This window comes from Gigantopelta aegis, chromosome 14 (assembly GCF_016097555.1).
Source record: "Gigantopelta aegis isolate Gae_Host chromosome 14, Gae_host_genome, whole genome shotgun sequence".
Lineage (NCBI taxonomy): Eukaryota > Metazoa > Mollusca > Gastropoda > Neomphalida > Peltospiridae > Gigantopelta > Gigantopelta aegis.
In genome coordinates this window covers 58,034,694-58,058,967 of record NC_054712.1, presented here as the reverse complement: position 1 = coordinate 58,058,967, position 24,274 = coordinate 58,034,694, and the positions used below count along the sequence as shown (strand labels likewise).

Sequence of the window (24,274 nt, the reverse complement as noted above, 5' to 3'; positions counted from 1 at the left end):
GTGTGATAATTAAGAAACGCTGCCAGGGGAACTTAATTAATAAAGGAATTACAACTCTATTCCTAACTGGTTAATTTTTAATTAACCCTTAACTACTCATTCAGTAACCTTGTAATACCGACTTAATACTGGTACCTATCACAATAAAGACAATAACCTACAGTTTACCTAGGTCCTCTAGGATGACTGGTTAAGCTTTATATATATTAGACAGTGAGCCTACAGTTTACTGCGTCAGATTACTGGCAGCACCGTCTAAATAATATTGGTATAATACAGTATTAAAATATTTAAAATCACATCAATCACATCAAGGTTATACACAGAGCAGAAATAAAATATTTACCAGTCCGGACGGACAACGATCCCCCTGGAAGCCTTCCTATGTTTTCTCCCTGATATCTCTAAAACCCTAGCTATTTATCATAAAACCGAATATCGCCTGGGGGCACATCGCGGCGCCGAATACCTACAAGTGATATTTCCACAGCGACCAAGACGGGACATTTTCCTTAGATGGCCAGACTTGATGACGCCTAGTTCGCCAGCAATACCCCGAACGTACCGAACTAGCGGAGATATTACGTAACTACTGGCCACATGGCCTACGCACCACGGCTGGGTGTGTATTAGGCACAGCTCGACCACGGTCGCGCGGAGGTATTACGTAACAAAGTGCCCACCTGGGCTTAAGTGCATATTGGAACTGCACACGGCCCTCTAAAACAATTAATATCGCCACAGGCGAAAACAAAATTAAGAGCCTGTTCCGTCACAGTGAGACTGGGGCTGCATAGGATCGTGTATATTCCTGGACATTCGGGGTATAATTCGTGTATGTGAGACTGGCGCTGCATAGGATCGTGTATATTCCTGGACATTCGGGGTATAATTCGTGTATGTGAGACTGGGGCTGCATAGGATCGTGTATATTCCTGGACATTCGGGGTATAATTCGTGTATGTGAGACTGGGGCTGCATAGGATCGTGTATATTCCTGGACATTCGGGGTATAATTCGTGTATGTGAGACTGGGGCTGCATAGGATCGTGTATATTCCTGGACATTCGGGGTATAATTCGTGTATGTGAGACCGGGGCTACATAGGATCGTGTATATTTCGGGACATTCGGGGTATAATTTGTGTATGTGAGACGGGCTGCATAGGATCGTGTATATCCTGGACATTCGGGGTATAATTCGTGTATGTGAGACTGGGGCTGCATAGAATCGTGTATATTCCTGGATATTCGGGGTATAATTCGTGTATGTGAGACTGGGGCTTAACCAAATGACAATGAGCTCGTTTAAAACGGTCGGCCTAGGATCGATCCCCGCCTGTAGGGCCATTAGCTATTTCTCGTTCTAGCCAGTGCACCACGAATGGTATATCAAGGGCATTGATATGTGCTATCATGTCTGTGGGATGGTACATACAAAAGATCCCTTGCCAGATATGGAAAAGACTATATATGTAAACAAATTTTATCAAATATGTTACATTTAATAACCAAACTACCAAATGTTTGAGATCCAACAACCGATGATTAATAAAACAATATGCTTTAGTGGTGTCGTTAAACAAAACAAACTTTAACGTTAAGTTTATATATAACTACTCAAAAGAATTTAAGGGTCAGACGATATTTTCGACATTATTTTCTGAATGTCAATTATATTAGCTAGACCATAATGTCACGCATGGTATTGTTCCATTTTGATGAAAGTGGGTCTAAGCAACCCATAAATGAATTAAAATCCACTGTCATTGACACTGTCGACTAGTTCTAATGGCGAAAACATGCTTACATTTGCACGTAAATTAGGGCGAAAGCGAAAGGTCTGCTAAGTGCCCATAACTTGCTTTTTCACAAAGCGCTTCATTTGCACGCTTTGCATGTGTATTCCGTGTTCCCAATGCTGAATTTCCGTATAATTGGAGCTTGCGTTTGTGTACGGTGCACACTCCAAATTCGAGAATGGTACGACGTCAACTGACTATCGAAGATCGAGGAAGGGCTATTGCTTGGCTTCAGGATGGCAATACGCAAAGAAATGTTGCTCTGAGACTTGGTGTCAGTCAGAGTGTCGTTGGCCGACTGTGGCAACGGTACCAAGCAACGAATTCTGTTCGAAATCGTCCACGTTCGGGAAGACCCCGAAGCACTACAAATAGAGAGGACCGCTACATCACCAATATGGCTCTACGTCAACGCACAACCACTGCACGCCGATTACGTGACAATCTGCGGACTGCGACTGGAACTCGAGTGTCTGATCAAACCATACGCAATCGTCTGAGAGCCAATAATCTACGCTGCCGTCGCCAGGCTGTTCGACCACCACCCCTACCACGTCACAGAACGGCCAGACGTCACTGGTGCACACTTCATCTGCGGTGGCAACGTGTTCAGTGGAGTCGAGTGATGTTCACTGATGAGTCCAGGTTTAGTCTCCAGCTCAACGACGGTCGGGTTCGTGTCTACAGACGTCCTGGGGAGCGCTTCGCTGACGTTAACGTTAGACAACATCACCGGTTCGGTGGTGGCAGCGTCATGGTGTGGGGCGGCATCTCTATCCACCACAGGACCCCCCTCTATGTGGTGGATGGCAATCTGAATGGAATCCGCTATCTGAATGAGATTATCCGGCCGTTGGTTCTCCCAGGCCTTCAGCAGGTAACGGACTTTCTCAGACAACAAGGTATCGCCAGGATGGATTGGCCAGCATATTCGCCTGACTTGGCCCCAATAGAGACGCCTGGGACGAATTAGGCAGGAGAGTTCGGGATAACCATGCCCCTCCGGCCAACCTTCATGATCTGGGTCAACTTCTTATGGTAGAGTGGCAGGCCATTCCCCAAGAGTTCTTCAGACGTCTGATCAACAGCATGAGGCACGATGTGTCGAGTGTATTCGCGCCAGGGGTGGATTCACACACTAGTAAACGAATGTTCTAATGTGTAAAATCCATGTTTGACAACCTTCAACTTTGACAGCATGTCATGTGACTTTCTTGTATACAGTGACGTTTATTTGTGTTTTTTTGTAAATATGGAACAATAAATAAAAAATTTGGTGTAGTTTACATCATCAATCTAATACACTCTGAAACTTATTTGGTTATAAATGTTTGACCCTTAAATTCTTTTGAGTAGTATATATATATATATAGTTGAGAAGAAAAATTAAATAAGTTTGATTACTGTGCAAATCTAAGACTGTCCCTTCAAAGAGGTTGCAGCCATTGTAGGATGTTTCTGACTAACAAAGCCATTTTGACGACAAAATCTATATACATTTTCTTCTTTTGAATACCAGTGTTTGTATATTCGATGCACGTACAGCCATTATGTGCTAGACTGCTAGTTAATGTTTGTAGCAGTCACGTTTCAATTTATTTCGCAATATATATATATTTTCTACGTATTAAATTATTGTTAGGTAAAATCCGGTTTGGGCGATTACCAACAGCATGACAAAAACCACCTTGTTTGTACAAACACTGATATTCTAAACAGAAAAATATATCTGATACGTAGTCAGGTGCGTGTGCAGGAATGTTTGTAAGGGGGTGGGTCTAGACTGTGGCGAGCGAAGGGGGTGGAGGGGGGGGGGGGGGGGGGGGGGGGGGGGGGGGGGGGTCGAGTCATTCTCCCCCGGAAAATATACTTCATTCATTTATTCATTCATTCATTCATACATTCATTTCAACCTAAATTCCAATTAAGGTTCAAGCACGCTGTCCTGGGTAAACATCTCAACTATCAGGGCCGTCTGTCCAGGACAGTGGGTTAGTGGTTAAAGGTTAGTGAGAGAGAAGTCGGTGTAGTTACATCTCATTGAGTCGGTAAAACTAGCTCTGGCTGCGAACCCAGTACCCACCAGCCTATGTACTTTTTGTTTAATTGCTTGAGCAGGGGTGGGGTTCGAAGCCGACCCCCCCCCCCCCCCTTCCCCATGCACACGCCCTGATAATCTTAGTGTTCAAACAGGATCTATTAATTTGTAAACATATTACAATGTAAGACACTCAGGATTAGACGATTCATTGCGCAATCTTCCCGTGAGTCAGTACCGTTAGATGTATATATAAAGTGGTGTTGGTGTCTGTGACCTGTCACGTAAGAGGTAACACCATCCTATAACACAAGTCGAAATCAAAATGAAGGCAGAGGCTTTACTCGTTCTTCTCACAGGTAAGTTTTCGACAATGTGCATAAGCGTACGAGACAGGGGCAAAATGAGCTGGCCTGGAACCGTTTGCCATGTTTTTACATCATTGTACTGTACCCACAATATTAGATGTATTCCATGTACAAAATGCGTAGTGATTCATTTGCAACTCTATAGTCAGGCCTCACGCGATGTCAAAATCATAGAGAGAAGTCACTTCTCTCTCAAACTTTAGAGAGGGCGAAGTTTTTAACAACAGGGAGACTTGAATTTTTAATAATAAAAAAGGGTATCTTAATACAGGTGCAACTTTTACAATCTGTATTTTTTTTTTTTTTTTTTTTTTTTTTGCTTACCGTCTGACTGCTAATTGATGGATATGTGCTCTATAGGTGTTTTTTAAAATCACCTTTCCACATGCCGGCTTCTTTAGAAATAATGAAATATAATTGAAAAGCACTAATTTAACCGTTTAGAATTCATTCTCTTACAAGTTTGTCTTCTCATTTCATTTAACACCTACTCCATGCAGGGTATTGTCCTAGTAGATTAATCTACCACGGTCAAGCTTAGATTACCCAGAAGCAATCAAATGCGTTCCACAGTCACAGTTTCTTAATTAATACACTGTGGAGTTGTCAGACTGAATGGGTACTAGAATTCGTGAAGGTGTGAACATTGCTTATCTGCTGCATCTTGTCACTGTTGTTTACAATAATAAAAAAAATGTTTAAAGAATTGACAGTGGCCGTTTAACACGGACACTTTAGCGACTTGGGGATCCAGTTTAAGTGGCCGTTGGGTGTGTAGGACAGGTCACCGCTATTTTATAATTTTGACATCTACTTTGTATGTCGAATTTATTCATTATGACAAAGTCTACGAAAAACTAGTTAATTACTACAACTATTAGTGCCAGACACGGGCGTTGTCTGAGCTAGACCGTCTATCTATGAGTTTGTCGCATAATTTTGTGGCGCCAGTGTCTCAGCAAAAAATGCTAGAATTCTTTGTAAATTTAGAACTGGAAATGTCAGACTTCCTATTGAAACCGGTAGATGGTTTAATACTGAGAGAGAAAACAGAATATGTCACTTGTGCAACACTGATGTTGGTGATGAGTTTCACTATATTTTTAAATGTACCTCTTTATCTACTGATCGAAATGTGTATATACCTAGTTACTATACCAATAGAGCAAGTGCAATTACCTTTTACCAGTTATTTTCTACAACTAAAAAATCACTTTTGTGTAAACTATGTAAATATTTGCAAATTGTCATTGATAGGGTCAGTCTTCCGGGTTAATATTACTTAAATAGTATGTCCATTACCACTACAGAAAACACTTTGTAACTTATTTTGTTTATATTTTCTCCATACTGCACTCGGTGCAGTTTATGAGAATAAAATTCTTGTCTTGTCTTGTCTTGTCTTGTCTTGTCTTCAAACTCTCACACTTCACACTTATTACCTATGAATAGGTGTTCCTCAAGTTCTTCACCTTTCATCCGTGATTCTGTACATTGCAAGTGATGGCTATTTTTAAAAAGGCGACACAGATTTCGCCTTACGGTGACTAGCACGGCGAAGTCAGGTTGGTCAGAGCGAAGTTTGGGCTCACTTCGCCCGGTCGCGTGAGCCATGATAGTATATAGCTGTTTGGCAGTAACGCTAATATGAATAAATAATGTTATCCAGATTCGGGCATTTTCGTTTAATTCGGGTAAAAATCAGTCTGTCCCCACTACAAAAGTAGGAACCCCTTAGCCTATGACAATCTATATGTATGTATGTATATATATATACATATATATATACGTATATATATTATATACATAGCAATGAAATATATAGATCTACGGAAACCATAAAAGTCATATCCGGTGAAAAGTCATATTTTCACTGTATTTTAGCTACAGTGAAAATATAGAAATCGTATTTACTTTTTTGTAAAAGTGCGTGATTAAATTATCTCCCTTTGTCTCGTTTCTTCGTATTTAAATTTGATTTGATTTCAACTTATTTTCGTGCTTATATCCAATTAAGGTTCAAGCACGCTGTCCTGGGCACACACCTCAGCTATCTGGGCTGCCTGTCCAGGACAGTGGGTTAGTTGTTAGTTTGTTAGTGGTTAGTGAGAGAGTAGAGGGTGTAGTGGCCTTACACCTACCCATTGAGCCCTTAAGAACTCGCTCTGGGTTGGAGCCGGTACCGGGCTGCGAACCCTGTACCTACCAGCCTGTAGTCCGATGGCTTAACCACTGCGCCACCGAGGCCGGTAAATTTGATGATTACCAATGCATCTGATCGTATTTGAAAAATAAAAAATGTAATTTAAACAACTGCTCCTATAAAAACGGAATACGAAGTGCAATTACGACAGAATATATAAAACGAACTGAATACGAAGCTGCATAATGATGACACAATGTAGTGTCATCGAGTGTAAGTGTAACAATTTAACGGCGTTCGACTCGTTTTGTTTTTGTGGGAGTTTTTAGAGGATCGCGTTGTCAGGTATGTTTGCACCGCAGTATTGTTAAATAAATGTTAATAAAGAGAATTTTTATTCAAATTTCTTTTTAAAAGTCTATGGTCAAGTAAATATTCTGGCAAAGTTCCATAGGAAGAAATATATCATGACGTTACGTGTTTTCGATAGGATAAGCGAAAGATATTACCCAAAAGCGAAAGATATTGTCAAAAATTAGGAAATCTGTATATAATAAATAGATCATTTCATGGTGTTTTTCCTAATACGATTTTTTGTCAACTCGTTGACATAAAAATCGTTTTTCGAATACGATTTCTTGTTTAGAATATCAGTATCTGTATATTCATTGTGTTTCTGGCCGTCTTAATATTTGTAAGAAGCCCAAAAAATATTTAAGGAAATAAAATGAAATTTAACCTAGTACAAATATTAGAACGGTCAAAAACACGTTTAATATACAGCCACTAATATTTTATGCAGAAAAATATATTTGATATGTAATTACAATCGTTAAAAAGTCTCTGTTAGTTGGTAACATCTTTAAAATTGCAGCAAACTCAGGAATGTCCCTTTAATTCCAGTCCGCCATTACTAGATATTCAAATGACGTAAGAATATGTGGCGCGGTGTATTTTTGAATGGAAATGACGTCAAACTCGAATGACGTCATTTTGGATGTCCTTACATCAAAATAAAGTTATGCCTAACGTTTTTTGTTTTCTGAACGCTGGACAGCTTTCAGTGTCAAATTGCCATTGAAATTTTTTTATTTGATGACTATGAATGCATACGTCAATCATATATATAGAGTGTCACCCAAGTACGTTTGCTTAAATGTCAATATACCTAGTGCCGAGACCTCGACTAATTTACATCTAATTTGCAAAGTTATCAAATTCTTAAAGTATGTGATCTGAAAAATATCACATACTTTGATTGCACTTAAAATGTAAGATATTATATTAGCATGAACCAATGATTTAAAAAAAATTCAAATAGGAAACTCATTGTTTGCATACATAATAGTATGGGTTTTAGAAGATGAATGCTTTTTGTTTTAATGAAAAAGAGTGAAAAATTAATTTTTAACGAATTTTTGTATACGGCCGGTTGATGGACCTTTAATTATTTTTTTTCATTTTCTGTCCAAAAACCTGTATAATGAATGTAACAGGGCAATCATCCAAATAACTGGTGATTATTTTGTTTTTTACATGTAATATGACCTCTAATCTGATTGAAAATGGAAAGAAATAATATAAAGCAGAATTAAAATGGTTTTAAGTATCGTTTTACAATGATATATGCAAGCAAAAAGTCACGTCTGCTATGGATATTACGGGAGTTTTGGCACAGTAACGTGTCCACAACTAGGGTCAGTAATGAGAATAGTCATGTTCATATTCACCCACCAATGTCTGAAAATAATTTTTTATTTTTTGTTTTCATGAAATACTTTTGCTGGTGATGTGGTGTCTTTTGTGGGACCTCTGAAGCCAGTAATAAATAGATAGACCAATCAAAATCTATCAAATATTTCCTTCAGAGACAGAGAGGGCGTCAGTCAGAGATCTCACAAAATACACCATCAGGAATCACCAAACAAAATACTTAACTGACTTGGTAGGACTATGATTTGGAATAATCTTTGTAAAGTTTGTTGGACGTGTCCGGGTGCCGATGGAGTAGAGCCGGAGTGGATGTATCATTGTCAACATGGACATGGAAAACATGCATTACAATATTCTGAATGGGTTGGGGAAGTTGACATGATGTTTGTACCTCGATTATAACGTCTCAATAAAAACATTTTTTAATTAGTATGAAAAGGGTGCGAAGTGGTATGAGGAGGAAGTTACAAAAAAAATGTTTCAACATTTGCAACAATTTCTACTCAATAATAGAGGTCTATATATACGAGGTATTGATTATATGATATATGTCCCCAAATTACTTGTAATAATCCATGTAGAATTGATTGCATTGTCAAGGAATACATGTTTAAAAGTTTGTAAACACTGATCGGAGATGGGCGCCGCCATCTTGGATTTCGATCAGAAATTTCCGTTGATTTCCGTGAGCGCTCGGAAATAGTCACATTGGGTTGTTAAACTTCCAAAATCAACAATTTTACGCCCATTTTCTGTATTTTTTCTGATTTACACTAATAAAGGTATGGATGGTTTTTTATATTACCAAACCATGATGTAGAACACCTCTCCTAACTACATTTTTACCTGAAGCAAACTTTTCACACTGAATTATTTTTAGGCAAATGCGTGCATAATTAAGTGAAAATAGAATATTCTAGCAGATTAATGTATTAACTTTTCTCATTGGCTATGTTTCCCGTGTCAGAACCTATCAGAAAAGAGCTTTCAGACGGAGTTTGTACCCATTAAATAAGAGAAATCTGGAGCCAGTTTTTGCGCAGACGCAATTCATGCCGTCACGAGTTATCGTTCCTGTTGGTTCATGCTAATTATATGATATATATATATATATATATATATATATATATATATATATATATTCTAAAAGCATTGTTGTTTTTAAACGAATTCAGGTCCATAGGAACGATATTTGGAGTAAGGTGTGTGTGTGTGGGGGGGGGGGGGGGCACAATCTATAGTTAGGAGTTCATAGGCTCTAGTTTCACAAATCATATTTTTTAACTTTATTTATATAGAAAGAAATTTTTTTTATTTAACGACGCACTCAACACATTTTATTTACGATTATATGGCGTCAGACATATGGTTAAGGACCACACATATTTTGAGAGGAAACCCGCTGTCGCCACTTCATGTGCTACTCTTTCCGATTAGCAGCAAGGGATCTTTTATTTGCACTTCCCACAGGCAGGATAGCACAAACCATGACCTTTGTTGAACCAGTTATGGATCACTGGTCGGTTTGTGCTATCCTGCCTGTGGGAAGCGCAAATAAAAGATCCCTTGCTGCCTGTCGTAAAAGAGTAGTCAGAATGACCATATGTTTGACGTCCAATAGCCGCTGATAAGATAAAAAAAAATCAATGTGCTCTAGTGGCGTCGTTAAATAAAACAAACTTCTTATATAGAGTAGAACAAGTAAAATGTACGTGTTCTTCGAGTGAACTACAGGTCGAATATCGCTTCGTGGGACGGGTCCCTGGACTGGATTGTAAAATGCTTTTAAGTCCTTAAGAAATGTGTGTTTCAAGGTTTGTAGGTAGGGTAGGTAGTTTGGTTTTCTATGCAGTGTCATATGCGTACGGGCTTGTAGGGGGGGGGGGGGGGTAGGCTGGCTTTTGCCTCAATTAAACAAAAATTCCCGAATTTCAATAACAACATTTACTCACATTAGCATCAGTGCCAAACAGCTATATAGGGTTGTAAACGAATCACTACGCATTTTGACATGGATTACAACTAATATTGTGGGTAGAATGATGGAAATACATTGTGAAAAGGTCTTAGCTTAGCACATTTTGCCCGAATATCTGTATAATTTTTGCCCGAATTTGAGGTTTTGCTCCAGCACTAGGGGGCAGTTGCCCCCCCCCCCCTCCCCCTCTTTCTCGTACGCTTATGGGTAGGGTTGGCAATCTAATTAAAATTAGCTCCACTATTACATGTGGATCTAACAGCAGCCCGTTGGAGCTCATGTCCAGTTGACCTTTCATTCGACCAATCAAAACCTTACTTGCAAAATCATGCCAGTGATTTGAAAAGAATTTGAAAACATTCGGGATTATGCCGAAGGTATACGAAATGATTCGGGTGAATTACGAAGTATGCCGGAAACTAATTTCAATATAAAATTTTATATAAAATTCGTTTCAAGACGAAAAAAAACAAAACCCTGTGATGGTATAGCCATAAAATCTGTTTATACTTGTATACAATCCAGAGTTTATTACTGCACTTTTCCCCCTGTTTTTTTAATGTTGAAATAGTCTCACCCGATATTTTTAGAATTGATGCTCCCGAATAACGCTATAAAAGGCGAAGTGTAATTGGTCGATATTTAAATTGTTATTTATAGATGAAATGTCACCTGGACACGGGGTTCCACGCAATGCTGTTATGTCTACTGGTGAGACCAGTAGAGCTAATTTTAATCAGATTGCAGGGTTGGGTGCCCAGAAACACAGATTTGGTTTAGGCCTAATAGGTGAAATCTTGTATTGCTTCATTTTAGTTCACTAAATTACGAAAATGTACGGTTTGTGGCCTACTCCACATGAATAAAGATACAAATATGGCATTGTCCACCCCCCTCCCCAACACACACACACACACACACACACGCACACACACCAAATTAAACACTATATAAATTAAACCTGAGATGTGTATGTTATTTTCTGGAGTAAAAAAAGGTGATATTCTCAGGGGGGCAATTGCTCCCCTACCCCTCCCCCTCCCCCTGAGGGTACGGCCCTTCACACACACACCACTACAGACTAAGCCCCAACTTGAGCTGGAGAATGTACGTTTTTTTGGCCTACTCCATACGCATAAAGATACAAAAATATGGCTTGGCCACACCCCACTAACCCCCCCCCCCCCCCCCCCCCCCCCCACACACACACCACTGCAAACTATGCCCTCCTAATGTTCAGCTTTGTAATGAAAGTTCTCCAACTCATCAGTGTTATCAGGGTTTTCCAAGCATTGAGAACTCCACAACATCCAACTGGAATACAGTTGATTCCGTCACCTTCGATCAGTAGCATAACTGCTGAAAATTATGCTTGAAACATGTATCAATATTGTGCACCACGACTGGTATATTAAAGGCCGTGGTATGTACTACCCTGTCTGTGGGATGGTGCATATAAAAGATCTCTTGCTGCTAATCGAAAAGAGTAGCCCATGAAGTGGAGACAGCGGGTTTCCTATCTCTGTATCTGTGTGGTCCTTAACCATATGTCTGACGTCATATAACCGTAAATAAAATGTGTTGAGTGCGTCGTTAAATAAAACATTTCTTTCTTTCTTTGTATCAATATTCGAACTTCTCCAAACTATAGAACGTTTAATACTACCATGGCTACCTACTGTGACAGGATTTGCATATATACATATAGTGATTTTAGAAATTAATCTTTGGTTTGTTCCATTTCCAGTTTTTCCCGCCACGATTCTAGGAGGCTGCGCAAATGTCACTTCCTGCAGCTCAGACTTTTCAACGGAAGGCAGAGTGGACTGCCAGTAAGTAACCCCTTCAACCACAAAATACACACACACACGCCCATAGTTAGATGGAGAGTTGTGTCCCTTGTCTTTGTGTCAAATAACAATGCCGTTCAGCATTCTACTCAAGTTCATATGTAGGCATTTTATATTTTAATTTCTAACGACTTAAAAAACCCCGAAATACAGTATTAACATTTAAAAATAAATAAAAATAAACCCTACAGCAGGAGCGTGAGCTATGGCAGTTTTGTTTTTGTGTATTGGAATAAAATGTTTAATTTCTCAAAGTTGCATAACGATCAAAATATTTATTAATTTTTCTTGTGAAATGTAAAAATTATAGACCTACCTTGAATTAAATGCCCAGAAAACTTACGTCCAAATAATTTTATTTCTGACATTTATAATTTATTTTATTGCAAAAATTAAGTGGCGGGTCCAAAAAATTCATTGGGGGAGGGGTCCCAGTGACATGAGAACTTTGGGGGATGTTTGGAGGGGGATTGTAAAAAAAATGCGAAGGTTAAAACTGCAAATGTTGCGAGGCTCTGCCGAGCGGCATTCATCCATTCGACAAAACCTATGTCTTAAGACAGTAAGTAACTAGTTATTTTATTTACCCTGCATAAAACGAAAAAATAATGAAATGAATCGTTTTATTTGACAACTTTACCGTTTACCAGAGTGGTATGGCCGCACGAGTTGAATGACTTGTCACTAACAATATCTAAACACCAAAACAAAATAGTTCTTAAATAACAACAGTTTTTAAAACTCAAATCAATCAGCTGGAAATAAAAGAACAAGTACCTTTGAACAGTACACCATTCCTTTGCTGATCACAACTAGTGTAAAAGTAATTCCGTCCCAAAAAGCTCTATTTTTGGCAAGTGATCGAAAGTATAGAACTTTATCTAGTTATCATATTGTGATTCACTGATTGCAGGATAAATGATTTTATTGGGCACTGTAGCAGAGTTCTTGAGGATGACTTTAATTTATTAACAGGAAACTTGCCGATTACATCAGCTGTCTGAAGACTTCGGGGTGCGATGAGGTCGCACAAAACATCACCAGTCTCAGCCAGACTCGCGTCAGAGAATGCGGCACAGAGATACAGCACACTGAGACTTCAGTGTCCTACCTCTTCTACAGAGGTAAGAATAAATATGGCTCATGTAACACACGCACACACACACACACGCACACACACACACACACGCACACAGACAAAGATCCCTTGCAGCTAATCGAAAATACTAGCCCAGGGCGTGACGGCAGCGAGTTTCCTCTCTAATTAGCTACGTGGTCCTTAACCATATTTCCAACACAATATAAGCATGCACGCGCACGCACACACACATCTACATCTGCGTCTAATGATAATTTAAAAAAAGTTAAAGTTTGTTTTGTTTAACGACACCACTAGAGCACATTGATTCATTAATCATCGGTTATTAAACATTTGGTAATGTATGACATACTAGTATATAGTGTAGTATAACGAGGAAACCCGCTACATGTTTGCATTAGCAGCAAGGGATATTTTATATGCACCATTCCACAGACAGAATAGCACATACACAGAGAGAGAGAGAGAGAGAGAGAGAGAGAGAGAGAGAGAGAGAGAGAGAGAGAGAGAGAGAGAGAGAGAGAGAGAGAGAGAGGGGGGGGGGGGGGGGGGGGGGGGGAGAGAGAGACACAGAGAGAGAGAGAGAGAGAGTGTGTGTGCGTGATCAAATGTTTATTTTAGGGATCTTCATAAACCACATGTAATATAAGAAACGAAACAAGGCAACTAATACAGTATGATGTTCATATTTCCGTATCCTTTCTGTAGGCTCTCTTAGTGATGCCTCGGTAAAAAGCCACCAAAGTTGTTCCGCCTTAAAGCAGTGCACCAGCGACAGTAGCAGTGCAGATTTGAGAGCCAAGCCTTGTACAACGTAAGGCGCACATTCCACTTTTTAAAAATTACTATTATTTTCTTTATCTCACTGCAACCTTTTCTTTCTCTCCTTTGTCTTCCCATCTCTTTTCTTCCTGATCTGGCAGCTCCTCCTATCTTTCAACGTCTTCAGCTGTCCACCTCTACATCCCAGTCCTTATCTTCCTAACCAGGGAAGGTGCTTGTCTCTTGTGGCTATCCGTGCCACACACTTGCCATTTCCCATCAGTGTTTATCATGTTCTAGATCCAATGTCTATTGTTGTGTGCGTTCATTATGTTCTAGATCTAATATTTTGATCGTTTATCATGTTCTAGATCCAATGTCTTATGTTATGAGCGTTAATCATGTTCTAGATCCAATGTCTTATGTTATGAGCGTTAATCATGTTCTAGATCCAATGTCTTATGTTATGAGCGTTAATCATGTTCTAGATCCAATGTCTTATGTTATGAGCGTTAATCATGTTCTAGATCCAATGTCTAATGTTATGAGTGTTAATCATGTTCTAGACCCAGTGTCTTATGTTATGAGTGTTAATCATGTTCTAGACCCAGTGTCTTATGTTATGAGCGTTAATCATGTTCTAGATCCAATGTCTTACGTTAGGAGTGTTAATCATGTTCTAGATCCAATGCCTAATCGTATGAGCGTGCATCACGTCTTAGATCTAATGTCTAACGATATGGAGGTTCATCATATTCCAGATCCCATGTCTAATGTTATGAGCTTTTATTACTTTTTATATTTAATATTTAATGTTACCAGTATGCGCTTTTATTATGTTCTACATCTAATGTCCAATGTTATGAGTTTTTATCATGTTCATGTGGGAGCCGGTACCGAGCTGCGAACCCTGTACCTACCAGCCTTATGTCCAATAAATCAATGTGCACTAGTGCCGGTGTCATTAAACAGGACACTCTTGAACTGTTTCAGCTACAAGCCTGTGACGTCTTGCTGGAAGAGAGCCCAGACGAACTGCAGCCTGACAAGTCAACTGGTGTTCGCGATGACCCAGGTGGAGGTCATCCTCGACATCCTGTGCAGTGATCCACTCGTTCAGTTCTTTGCCAACGCCTTTACAAGCAATGCACGTGAGTAAATCTTGTATTAACCAGAATTGGTGGTGTAAATATTGTATTAACCGGTTTCGATAGTGTAAATCTTGTATTAACCAGCCTCGATTGTGTAAATCTTGTATTAACCGGCTTTGGTGGTGTAAATCTTGTATTAACCAGAATTGGTGGTGTAAATATTGTATTAACCGGTTTCGATAGTGTAAATCTTGTATTAACCAGCCTCGATTGTGTAAATCTTGTATTAACCGGCTTTGGTGGTGTAAATCTTGTATTAACCGGCCTCGATGATGTAAATCTTGTATTAACCGGCCTCGATAGTGTAAATCTTGTATTAACCGGCCTCGATAGTGTAAATCTTGTATTAATCGGCCTCGATAGTGTAAATCTTGTATTAACCGGCTTCGGTGGTGTAAATATTGTATTAACTGGCCTCGGTGGTGTAAATCTTGTATTTATTGGTTATTATTGACATTCAACCATCACCAATTGTAATAGCTGGAGTATCGGTTATCACTGATATTTAACCTTCACCACTTGTAACAGCTGGAGTATAGGTCATTACAGATATTCAACCTTCACCACTTGTAACAGCTGGAGTGTCGGTTATTACCGATATTCAACCTTCACCACTTGTAACAACTGGAGTATCGGTTATTACTGATATTCAACGTTAACCACCTGTAACAGCTGAAGTATTGGTTGTTACTGACATTCAACCTTCACCACCTGTAACAGCTGAAGTATTGGTTATTACTGATATTCAACGTTAACCACCTGTAACAGCTGAAGTATTGGTTATTACTGATATTCAACCATTCACCACTTGTATCAGCTAAAGTACCGTTATTATCCTCCATTCCAGCTCAATCTAAAGCCTGCAGTAATCTCGGTGCATGTGTCTTTAAGAAGATTCCCTCCAAGGATGGGCAGTTTGACGTGAAGTTTCTACAAAACGCGCTGCGGTCGGACAAGCCAGCGTTGTGTCGGTGAGTTCTCTCTCTTCTCGCTTCTCACGAAGTGAAAGGAAAAGTACTGTTTTATGACACCCTGTATATATAATATTCTTCAAAGGAGTAATATCACTAAAGCACTAATCAAAATGATACCCAGGTGATTTTCCAGTCTTATATATTAGTTATGAAAATCCCTGAAATAAAAAACATAAAAATGCATCAGTATTATCATGACCTGTTACGGTATTCAAACAACCGGTACAAAAAATGACAATACATGACCTGTTATAGATAGAAATGTGAGATGTATTTACAAGTTTACTGCTAAACATATGTAATTTGAAATAGACTATAACACCCAGGTTGATATTGATTACACTTTACAGGTGAAATCACAAGTACTAAGTTTAGCAGAGGAGTGGTCTCAGGTGTAATCAATATCTATCTGGGTGTTATAGTCTGTTTCAAATTACATATGTTTAGCAGTAAACTTGTAAATACATGTCATATTTCTATCTATAACAGGTCATTTATTGTCATTTTTTGTACCGGTTGTTTGAATACCCTAACAGGTCATAATAATACTGACACATTTTTATGGTTTTTATTTAAGGGATTTTCATAACTAATATATAAGATTGGAAAATCACATGGGTATAATTTTGATTAGTACTTTAGCTCAAATTTCATGTGTGTGCGTGCGAGCGTGCGTGCATGCGTATGTCTGTATGTATGTCTGTATGTATGTATTTTTGTATGTATGTATGTATGTATTTATGTGTGTTTTCTATATGTAGCAAGGGATTTCTTAATGTAGCAAGGGATCTTCATTATGCACTTTCCCACAGACAGGAAAGCACATACCACGGTCTTTGACCAGTTGTGGTGCACTGGTTGGAATGAGAAAAAACCCAGTCAGTTGAACGGATCCACTAAGGTGGTTCGATCCTGCGATGCCAGCACCTCAAGCGAGCGCTCAACCGACTGAGCTAAATCCAGCCCCTGTCTATGTATCTATATCCACACACAAACACACGCGCGTGCGCATAAACGCACACACACACACACATACAAACACACACACACATACACACACACACACACACGCGCGCGCGCGTGCGCATAAACGCATACACACACATACATGATGAACGCATGTTTCCATTAACTATAATGTTCGAGTTTTTAAAAAACCCAATGTGTATTTGTTCTCAAAAGAAATTAAAATAAAAAACACCTAGAAATCCAACGTTTAATAATCTGTTTCAAATCCTTAAAATAAAAACGTTTTATATTTTCTCTTCAAAAAATGTAGGGGAACCTGAAATATTAATGTTAATATCAACTATTAGACCGAACATACGTTTTGACCACGGACATCCTAGTAAAGAACGTTCAGGTCTGTTTAGCAACACACCGAAACGCATCCCACGCAGTTGCCCCGTACACGTGCGTGGGGTGTCATTCTCGATTTTGGGGTCCATTAATCACTGTGGAACATTATTTCTGTCAATCCTTTTCATTCTGTTGATCATACAGTTGTTATTGTTTCGTTTTTCGTCATTTTTATTTTTTGAATTTGCGATTTACTGATAAAAAACCCCGTCAGCTTTCAAATTTCACTTCTGACCCCAGTCGTCCTTCAAGATCTTTGGTGGTCATAAAACCTACTGTAATACTGAACTACCGGTTGTAATGTTTGCCCAATTAATTCACTATTATCATATAACCATTCCCCACAGCTAATATACCTTTCAATTTTGGCAATTGTAAATTCTTATTAGAGTTCCCCTACTTTTTTGAAGGGTATTTCAACACGTTTTCAAAGTCTATTCATTGCTGGAATATTTTTCGATTCGTAGATAATAAAATAGTAGACCCTCATCGACATTGTCACCTATATAATAATTTCACATGATGCCAGTTTGGTCTGTATTAACAACAATATGATGTATGTATGTATGTATGTATGTATGCATTTATGTATGCATGTATTGATGTATGTATGTATTGATGTATGAACATCTGTGTATTATGTGTGTGTCAGGTGTGGCTACTGCAAACATATACATGTATATTAAATGATATAGATATAGATATGACATTAAATACATTGTATATATATTTGTGTAATTTTAGCCTGTACAATACAATGTTTTCGTGTCTTGAGACGGCCGGCGATGGGTGTGAGAGGAAACAGGACCTTGAGGCGGGCAAGCCAAAACTAGCCAAGATCTGTGGAGATCCTAATACAGCAGGTATGTGCACAATTCATTCAGCATATTCACAAGATAATTATCTCTCTGTGTCTGTCTGTCTCTCCCTCTAATTCTCCATCCCTCCATCCGTCCCTATCCTCTCCCTCCCTCCCCGTCTCCCCTCTCTGTCTCTCTATATACATAATTATCTCTCTGTGTCTGTCTCTCTCCCTCTCATTCTCTATCCCTCCTTATCCTCTCCCTCCCTCCCTCCCTGTCTCCCCTATCTGTCTCTCTAACTCTCTATATACATAATTATCTCTCTGTGTCTGTCTGTCTCTCCATCCCTCCGTCCGTCCCTATCCTCTCCCTACCTCCCTGTCTCTCTAACTCTATATATACATAATTATCTCTCTCTGTCTGTCTCTCCCTCTCATTCTCCACCCCTCCGTCCATCCCTATCCTCTCCCTCCCTCCCTCCCTGTCTCCCCTCTCTAACTCTATATATACATAATTATATCTCTGTGTCTGTCTGTCTCTCCCTCTCATTCTCCATCCGTCCCTATTCTCTCCCTCCCTCCCTGTCTCCCCTCTTAGTCTCTCTAACTCTATATACATACTTATCTCTCTGTGTCTGTCTCTCCCTTTCCATCCCTCCGTCCGTCCCTATCCTCTCCCTCCCTCCCCGTCTCCCCTCTCTAACTCTATATATACATAATTATATCTCTGTGTCTGTCTCTCCCTCTCATTCTCCATCCGTACCTATTCTCTCCCTCCCTCCCTGTCTTCCCTCTTAGTCTCTCTAACTCTATATACATACTTATCTCTCTGTGTCTGTCTCTCCCTCTCATTCTCCATCCGTCCCTATTCTCTCCCTCCCTCCCAGTCTCCCCTCTCTGTCTCTCTAACTCTCTATATACATAATTATCTCTGTGTGTCTGTCTGTCTGTCTCTCCCTCTCATTCTCCATCCCTCAGTCCGTCCCTATCCTCTCCCTCCCTCCCTGTCTCCCCTCTCTGTCTCTCTAACTCTATATATACATACTTATCTCTCGGTGTCTGTCTGTCTCTTCCTCTCCATCCCTCCGTCCGTCCCTATCCTCTCCCTCCCTCCCTGTCTCTCTAACTCTCTATATACATAATTATCTCTCTGTGTCTGTCTGTCTCTCCCTCTCATTCTCCATCCGTCCCTATTCTCTCCCTCCCTCCCTGTCTCCCCTCTGTCTCTCTAACTCTATATACATACTTATCTCTCTGTGTCTGTCTCGCCCTCTCATTCTCCACCCCTCCCTATCCTCTCCCTCCCTCCCCTCTCTGTCTCTCTAACTCTCTATATACATAATTATCTCTCTGTGTCTGTCTGTCTCTCCCTCTCATTCTCCATCCATCCCTATCCTCTCCCTCCCTGTCTCCCCTCTCTGTCTCTCTCTCTCTATACATAATTATCTCTCTCTGTCTTTTTTCTGGCTCTCTCTCTCTCTCTCTCTCTCTCTCTCTCTCTATCCCACTTTCTTTCTATCTCCCCCCCCCCCCCCCCCCTCTCTCTCTTCTCTCTTTCCGTCATCGTGATGGTCTGGGAACTGTCAGTGAATTAAAATACATACATACATCTGTCCATCCATTCATCCATATCCACCATCCATCCATCCAATCCAATCGTCCATCCAATCCATCCATTCATCTATCCCATCATTCATCAAATCCATCCAATCCATCAGATCACCCGTCCGTCCGTCCGTCCGTCCGTCCGTCCATCCATCCATGCACACTTGAACACACGCCCTGATGCACGAATAGTTGTTATTGTCATTAGTGGTGGTGTTGTTGTTGTTATGATTAGGCCTACTCTGTCTTTTTTCAGAATCATTGACCAGCAGGACCATGTTAATCCACTTCGTAGCTGCAATAGTCATCATCCTACACATGTAGGACAAACACAAATTGGACGGAATTCACCTATTTGATTTGTTTCTTGTGACATTAATTCTTGTTCAATACTTAATTTCTTTACATACGCATGAAAAAAACCCAAATCCTAACCACAACAGATTTCATATGTATAGTCGAGCACTGCTGTGTCGATATCGAGCTAATCAAATATCGACTCAAACATTATGTCAAATATGTAAAATATATATGTTCTAACAAAAGATACACGCATAATTCATCATCTGACATACATGAACTTTGGTTATTTCTATTTTAAACAAATCTCTGTATGGTGAGTTCTTTCTGCTATCGATACTTAAAGCTATTAGCGTAACAAAAACAACATCACACTATAATGATTTCAAAACAATCTTTTCTTGTACAGTTTCTTATAGCCAGACACGCGTTAGACTACATATTTATGAAGCGATTGTAAAATATAAGCCAAGAACAGTTAATGTATGTTTTGTCAAAATCGTTTTACATAACATTAAAATGTTTCTGAGGGAATTATTGTGGATTAGTACTGTGAAGTGACCAACAGTAATGATTAACGTTTAGGTAGGGGCTGGGGCTGAATCTAACGCGGTCGGCAGACAACTCGCCTGGCGTTCTTGAGTCTGATAGGGGGAGGTACCCCCTCAGTTGACCCATTTTTTAAATGTCATTATACATTATCTAGTTTTATCACTACGACTGGTATATCAAAGGCTGTGGTATGTGCTATCCTGTCTGTGGGATAGTGCATAACACAAGGAGCGGGACGTATCCCAGTGGTAAAGTGTCCGGTCTATGATCGGCCCCCGTCGGTGGGCCCATTGAGCTATTTCTCGTTCCAGCCAGTGCACCACAATTGACCGTGGTATGTGCTATCCTGTCTGTGGGATGATGCATATAAAAGATCCCTTGCTACTAATGAAAAATATATAGTGGGTTATATATCAAAATGACCAAATGTTTCACATCCAACAGCCGATAATGAACAAATCAATGTGCTTTAATGGTGTTAAACAAAACAAAGGTTAACTTTATCTAGGTATATATATATATATATATATATATATATATATATATATATATATATATATATATATATTAATAACATTCAATGTAATTTGCTTTCTTTTTTTGCTACATTTTGTCAAATGTATTTTTATTTTTTTTAGCTTCTTTGCATACCTAACATGAAGGACACCCAATAGCCAATTTTTAATTTTGTGCTGGGTTATCGTTAAACATTCATTCATTCATTTATTCGTTCATTCGTTCATTCACCTAACATGAATAAATCCATTGTTGGCCTTTTTTTCCCTGGACTACAATATCATGTGTTGAGTGTTGTGTTCTAGCCTCAGATGGGGTCTCCTCCTTTTGGTTATCACTTTGAACAATGGCATATTTTGTTAGACACATATCTTTAATTTAATAGCATACAGCGATAGGTAGAGGAATATAAAACATACAAATAAGTTCAAATATTGAATCATGTGGATTTAGCTTAGCCGCCATCTTGAAATCGAGATGGACGTTAAAATTGTGAAGGACAAAAAATGCCAACAATGGATTTATATTTCTATGGAATACAAATAATATTAAAAAATACAGTTATTCCAAATGTAGAAGAAAAAAAATTCAAACTCCAAAATCATGAGATAACAGTCCAGACTGTAAGGTTTATTGTCGTCGTATCATCTGTCATTGTGCTACGTAAGTTTTATTATCTCTACATAGGCTTTTAAAAGCCAACGCCTAACTTTCATATCATATTTTACACACACACACACACACACACGATAGTATTATTATTTCTTGTACAAACTTGTATATTTTAATTAGTTACTACTTCATTCTCACAATTCCGTAATGAATGCATTATGTATTTTTATATATATTTTGTATGTTTGTGTAATATACATATAGTAACAATAAATATATTTTATCTTTTCTTAATGTGTGAGTTTTTTTCTTTAAATTGGACATTTTTAAAAAAAAATTTCTTTTTTATGTTTCTTTATATAAGATATCACTAAATATATTATTTGTTTCTGTCTTTTCATCGAATAGCCGATGATTAATAAATCAGTATGCTCTAGTGGTGTCGTTACACAAAAACAAACTTTAACAAACTTGTTCTGTCTTTTTGTCTGCCTCTCTCTCTGTCTCTCTGTCTGTCTCTCTCTGTCTCTCTCTCTCTCTCTCTCTCTCTCTCTCTCTCTCTCTCTCTCTCTCTCTCTCTCTCTCTCTCTCTCTCTCCTCTCTCTGTGTCTCTCTCTCTCCCTGTGTCTGTCTATCTTATCAATATTTGTACATATAAGTATGAGACGGGGGGGGGGGGGGGGGGGGGGGGGCAATAGCCCCCTAGTACTGGAGCAAATCCTCATATTCGGGCAAAAACGATTGAGATATTCGGGCAAAATCAGCTAGCCTGAAATCTTTTCACCATGTATTTCCATCATTCTTACCCACAATATTAGTTGTAATCTGGGTAAAAATATAGTAATGCTGTTATGAATAAACGTTGTTATCCAGATTCGGGCATTTTCGTTTAATTCGGGCATTTTCGTTTAATTCGGGCAAAAATCAGCCTGCCCCCTACAAATATGGGAGCCTGTACGCCTATGACTATATAGTCATTTGACATTTGTTTTAATTATAATTGTTGATTTTATAACTGACTTTTGTACAGAGGTACATTAGTGATCATTGTAATAAGTTTTTTCCGACACCATATAACCGTAAATAAAATGTATTGAGTGCATCGTTAAATAAAACATCTCCTTCCTTCTAATATTGTAATATAAAATATAAATATTTTGGCATGTTTTATAATACGTATTCCGGGTAGCAATAAATAAACAAAACAACGGTTCATGGTAGTATGAAGAGTTCAAAAATAATTTTCTTTCTTTTTTTTAGTTAAAGCTATTATTGTATGTCAGTAAGAGCTAATCGTAGGCCCGCTGATTCGCCGCAAAACGCGATTGATCCTTATGAAATTGTATTGGGTAAATCCCGTTTTCTTTTTTTTTTCTTTTTTTAAATCAAAACGCGATATACGCCAATTAAAAAAAAAAATCACTTTTACTCTTCGTATGTATATATACAGTGGAACCTCGTTAGTCCGGACTCCAATAGTCGTTTTTTTTTTGCAAAACGAAATGACCACTCAGTAAAGTTATTCATTAATCCAGATATTCAGCTTCCGGAACCGGACGGTCAAAATTCTGAACCAAATGTAAAAAGTAAAGGCAATTTGCTTCGTTTAACCGATTGAACATAAAAGTAACCCGCCAATTAAGGCAATTAACGCTCATGGAATCGACAGAGATAAAATGGCTGCACGGGGTTTCACACTGCAGTTTATTTAACTATTCACCTGTGTTTATTTAGTGTTAGTCGGATAGAGCACAAGTGTTCACAAGTGTTTGTTGTTTTTTAAAATATAATTTATTTGATCTATGACCAGACTGGCTGCTTTATTTTATGAAAAAAAGAAGAATATTTTATTTTTAAAAGTGGGTAACTCTTGATCATACCCTACGGTACTCCATGACCTCGTTTTGTAACTACCCTCCTAACTTACATGTATGATTTATTACTGAATATTGTTCATAATTGTTTTGGTGTCCAACTCAAGAGTATTGCCAGTCACCCAAAATTAAGACAAAGGAAACGTCTTTATATGTTATTGCTATCAAAACACTGGCTTGCGACTCTTTCATAAGTGGAACATTGCTTATTCAGTTTCACGCCGGTTTTGAGGAAGTTGTATTTCTGTGCTAGGGACGGAGGGATGTATCATGTATTATATCAGTAGATATAGCAGAAATGAATTATAATTTCGCTATTAAATATGTTTAAAATATAATCTGTAAACGTAGAAACTTTAAACTAATAATGAATTTATATAACTGAGAAACAATATACGGTATGCATTCCTCAACAACGTACCCACTTCGTGGAAATGAACGTGGCCTAGATTTACAACATTAACTGGTACGACAAAACACGACTAATAAAATTTAAAACTTGTCGCTAGTAATCAAACATTTAGTATCAACAATGCAACATGTCTTAAACAGTATTTCATTTTATTTAATCGCATTTTCTAACTTTGACACAACCACCTGGCAGTACACTACTGAATAGTAGACTGGCCTCACGGACATGCAAATAGCGCTTATTCACACCACGAGGCGGATCAACAGAACAAAATTGGTTGAAGAAATGTTTGGTCCTAAAAATCAAATGTGTCGTTTTTATTTTGTTTGTGAATCAAGGGAGGTTACTCGTCACATACATTTCAG

At 38.7% G+C, this 24,274-nt stretch overlaps 1 protein-coding gene across 1 annotated transcript; it reads left to right on the top strand.

Annotated features, from left to right (window-relative positions):
- The first annotated feature begins 4,147 nt into the window (after nucleotides 1-4,147).
- Nucleotides 4,148-20,711, top strand: LOC121389040. Its single transcript, XM_041520648.1, has 8 exons — nucleotides 4,148-4,198; nucleotides 11,789-11,873; nucleotides 12,867-13,015; nucleotides 13,699-13,804; nucleotides 14,746-14,903; nucleotides 15,751-15,874; nucleotides 17,981-18,099; nucleotides 19,900-20,711. Exons 1-8 carry the CDS (start codon nucleotides 4,165-4,167, stop codon nucleotides 19,965-19,967), a joined length of 843 nt encoding a protein of 280 aa, XP_041376582.1. The 5' UTR covers nucleotides 4,148-4,164; the 3' UTR covers nucleotides 19,968-20,711.
- Nucleotides 20,712-24,274: the final 3,563 nt, after the last annotated feature.

Excerpts from the sequence above, each read along its gene's own strand:
- LOC121389040 (XM_041520648.1), top strand. The coding sequence starts at position 4,165 with ATGAAGGCAGAGGCTTTACTCGTTCTTCTCACAG. Across the intron at positions 11,874-12,866 it reads GAAGGCAGAGTGGACTGCCA|GAAACTTGCCGATTACATCA; the intron begins GTAAGTAACCCC and ends ATTTATTAACAG. Across the intron at positions 13,016-13,698 it reads GTCCTACCTCTTCTACAGAG|GCTCTCTTAGTGATGCCTCG; the intron begins GTAAGAATAAAT and ends TCCTTTCTGTAG.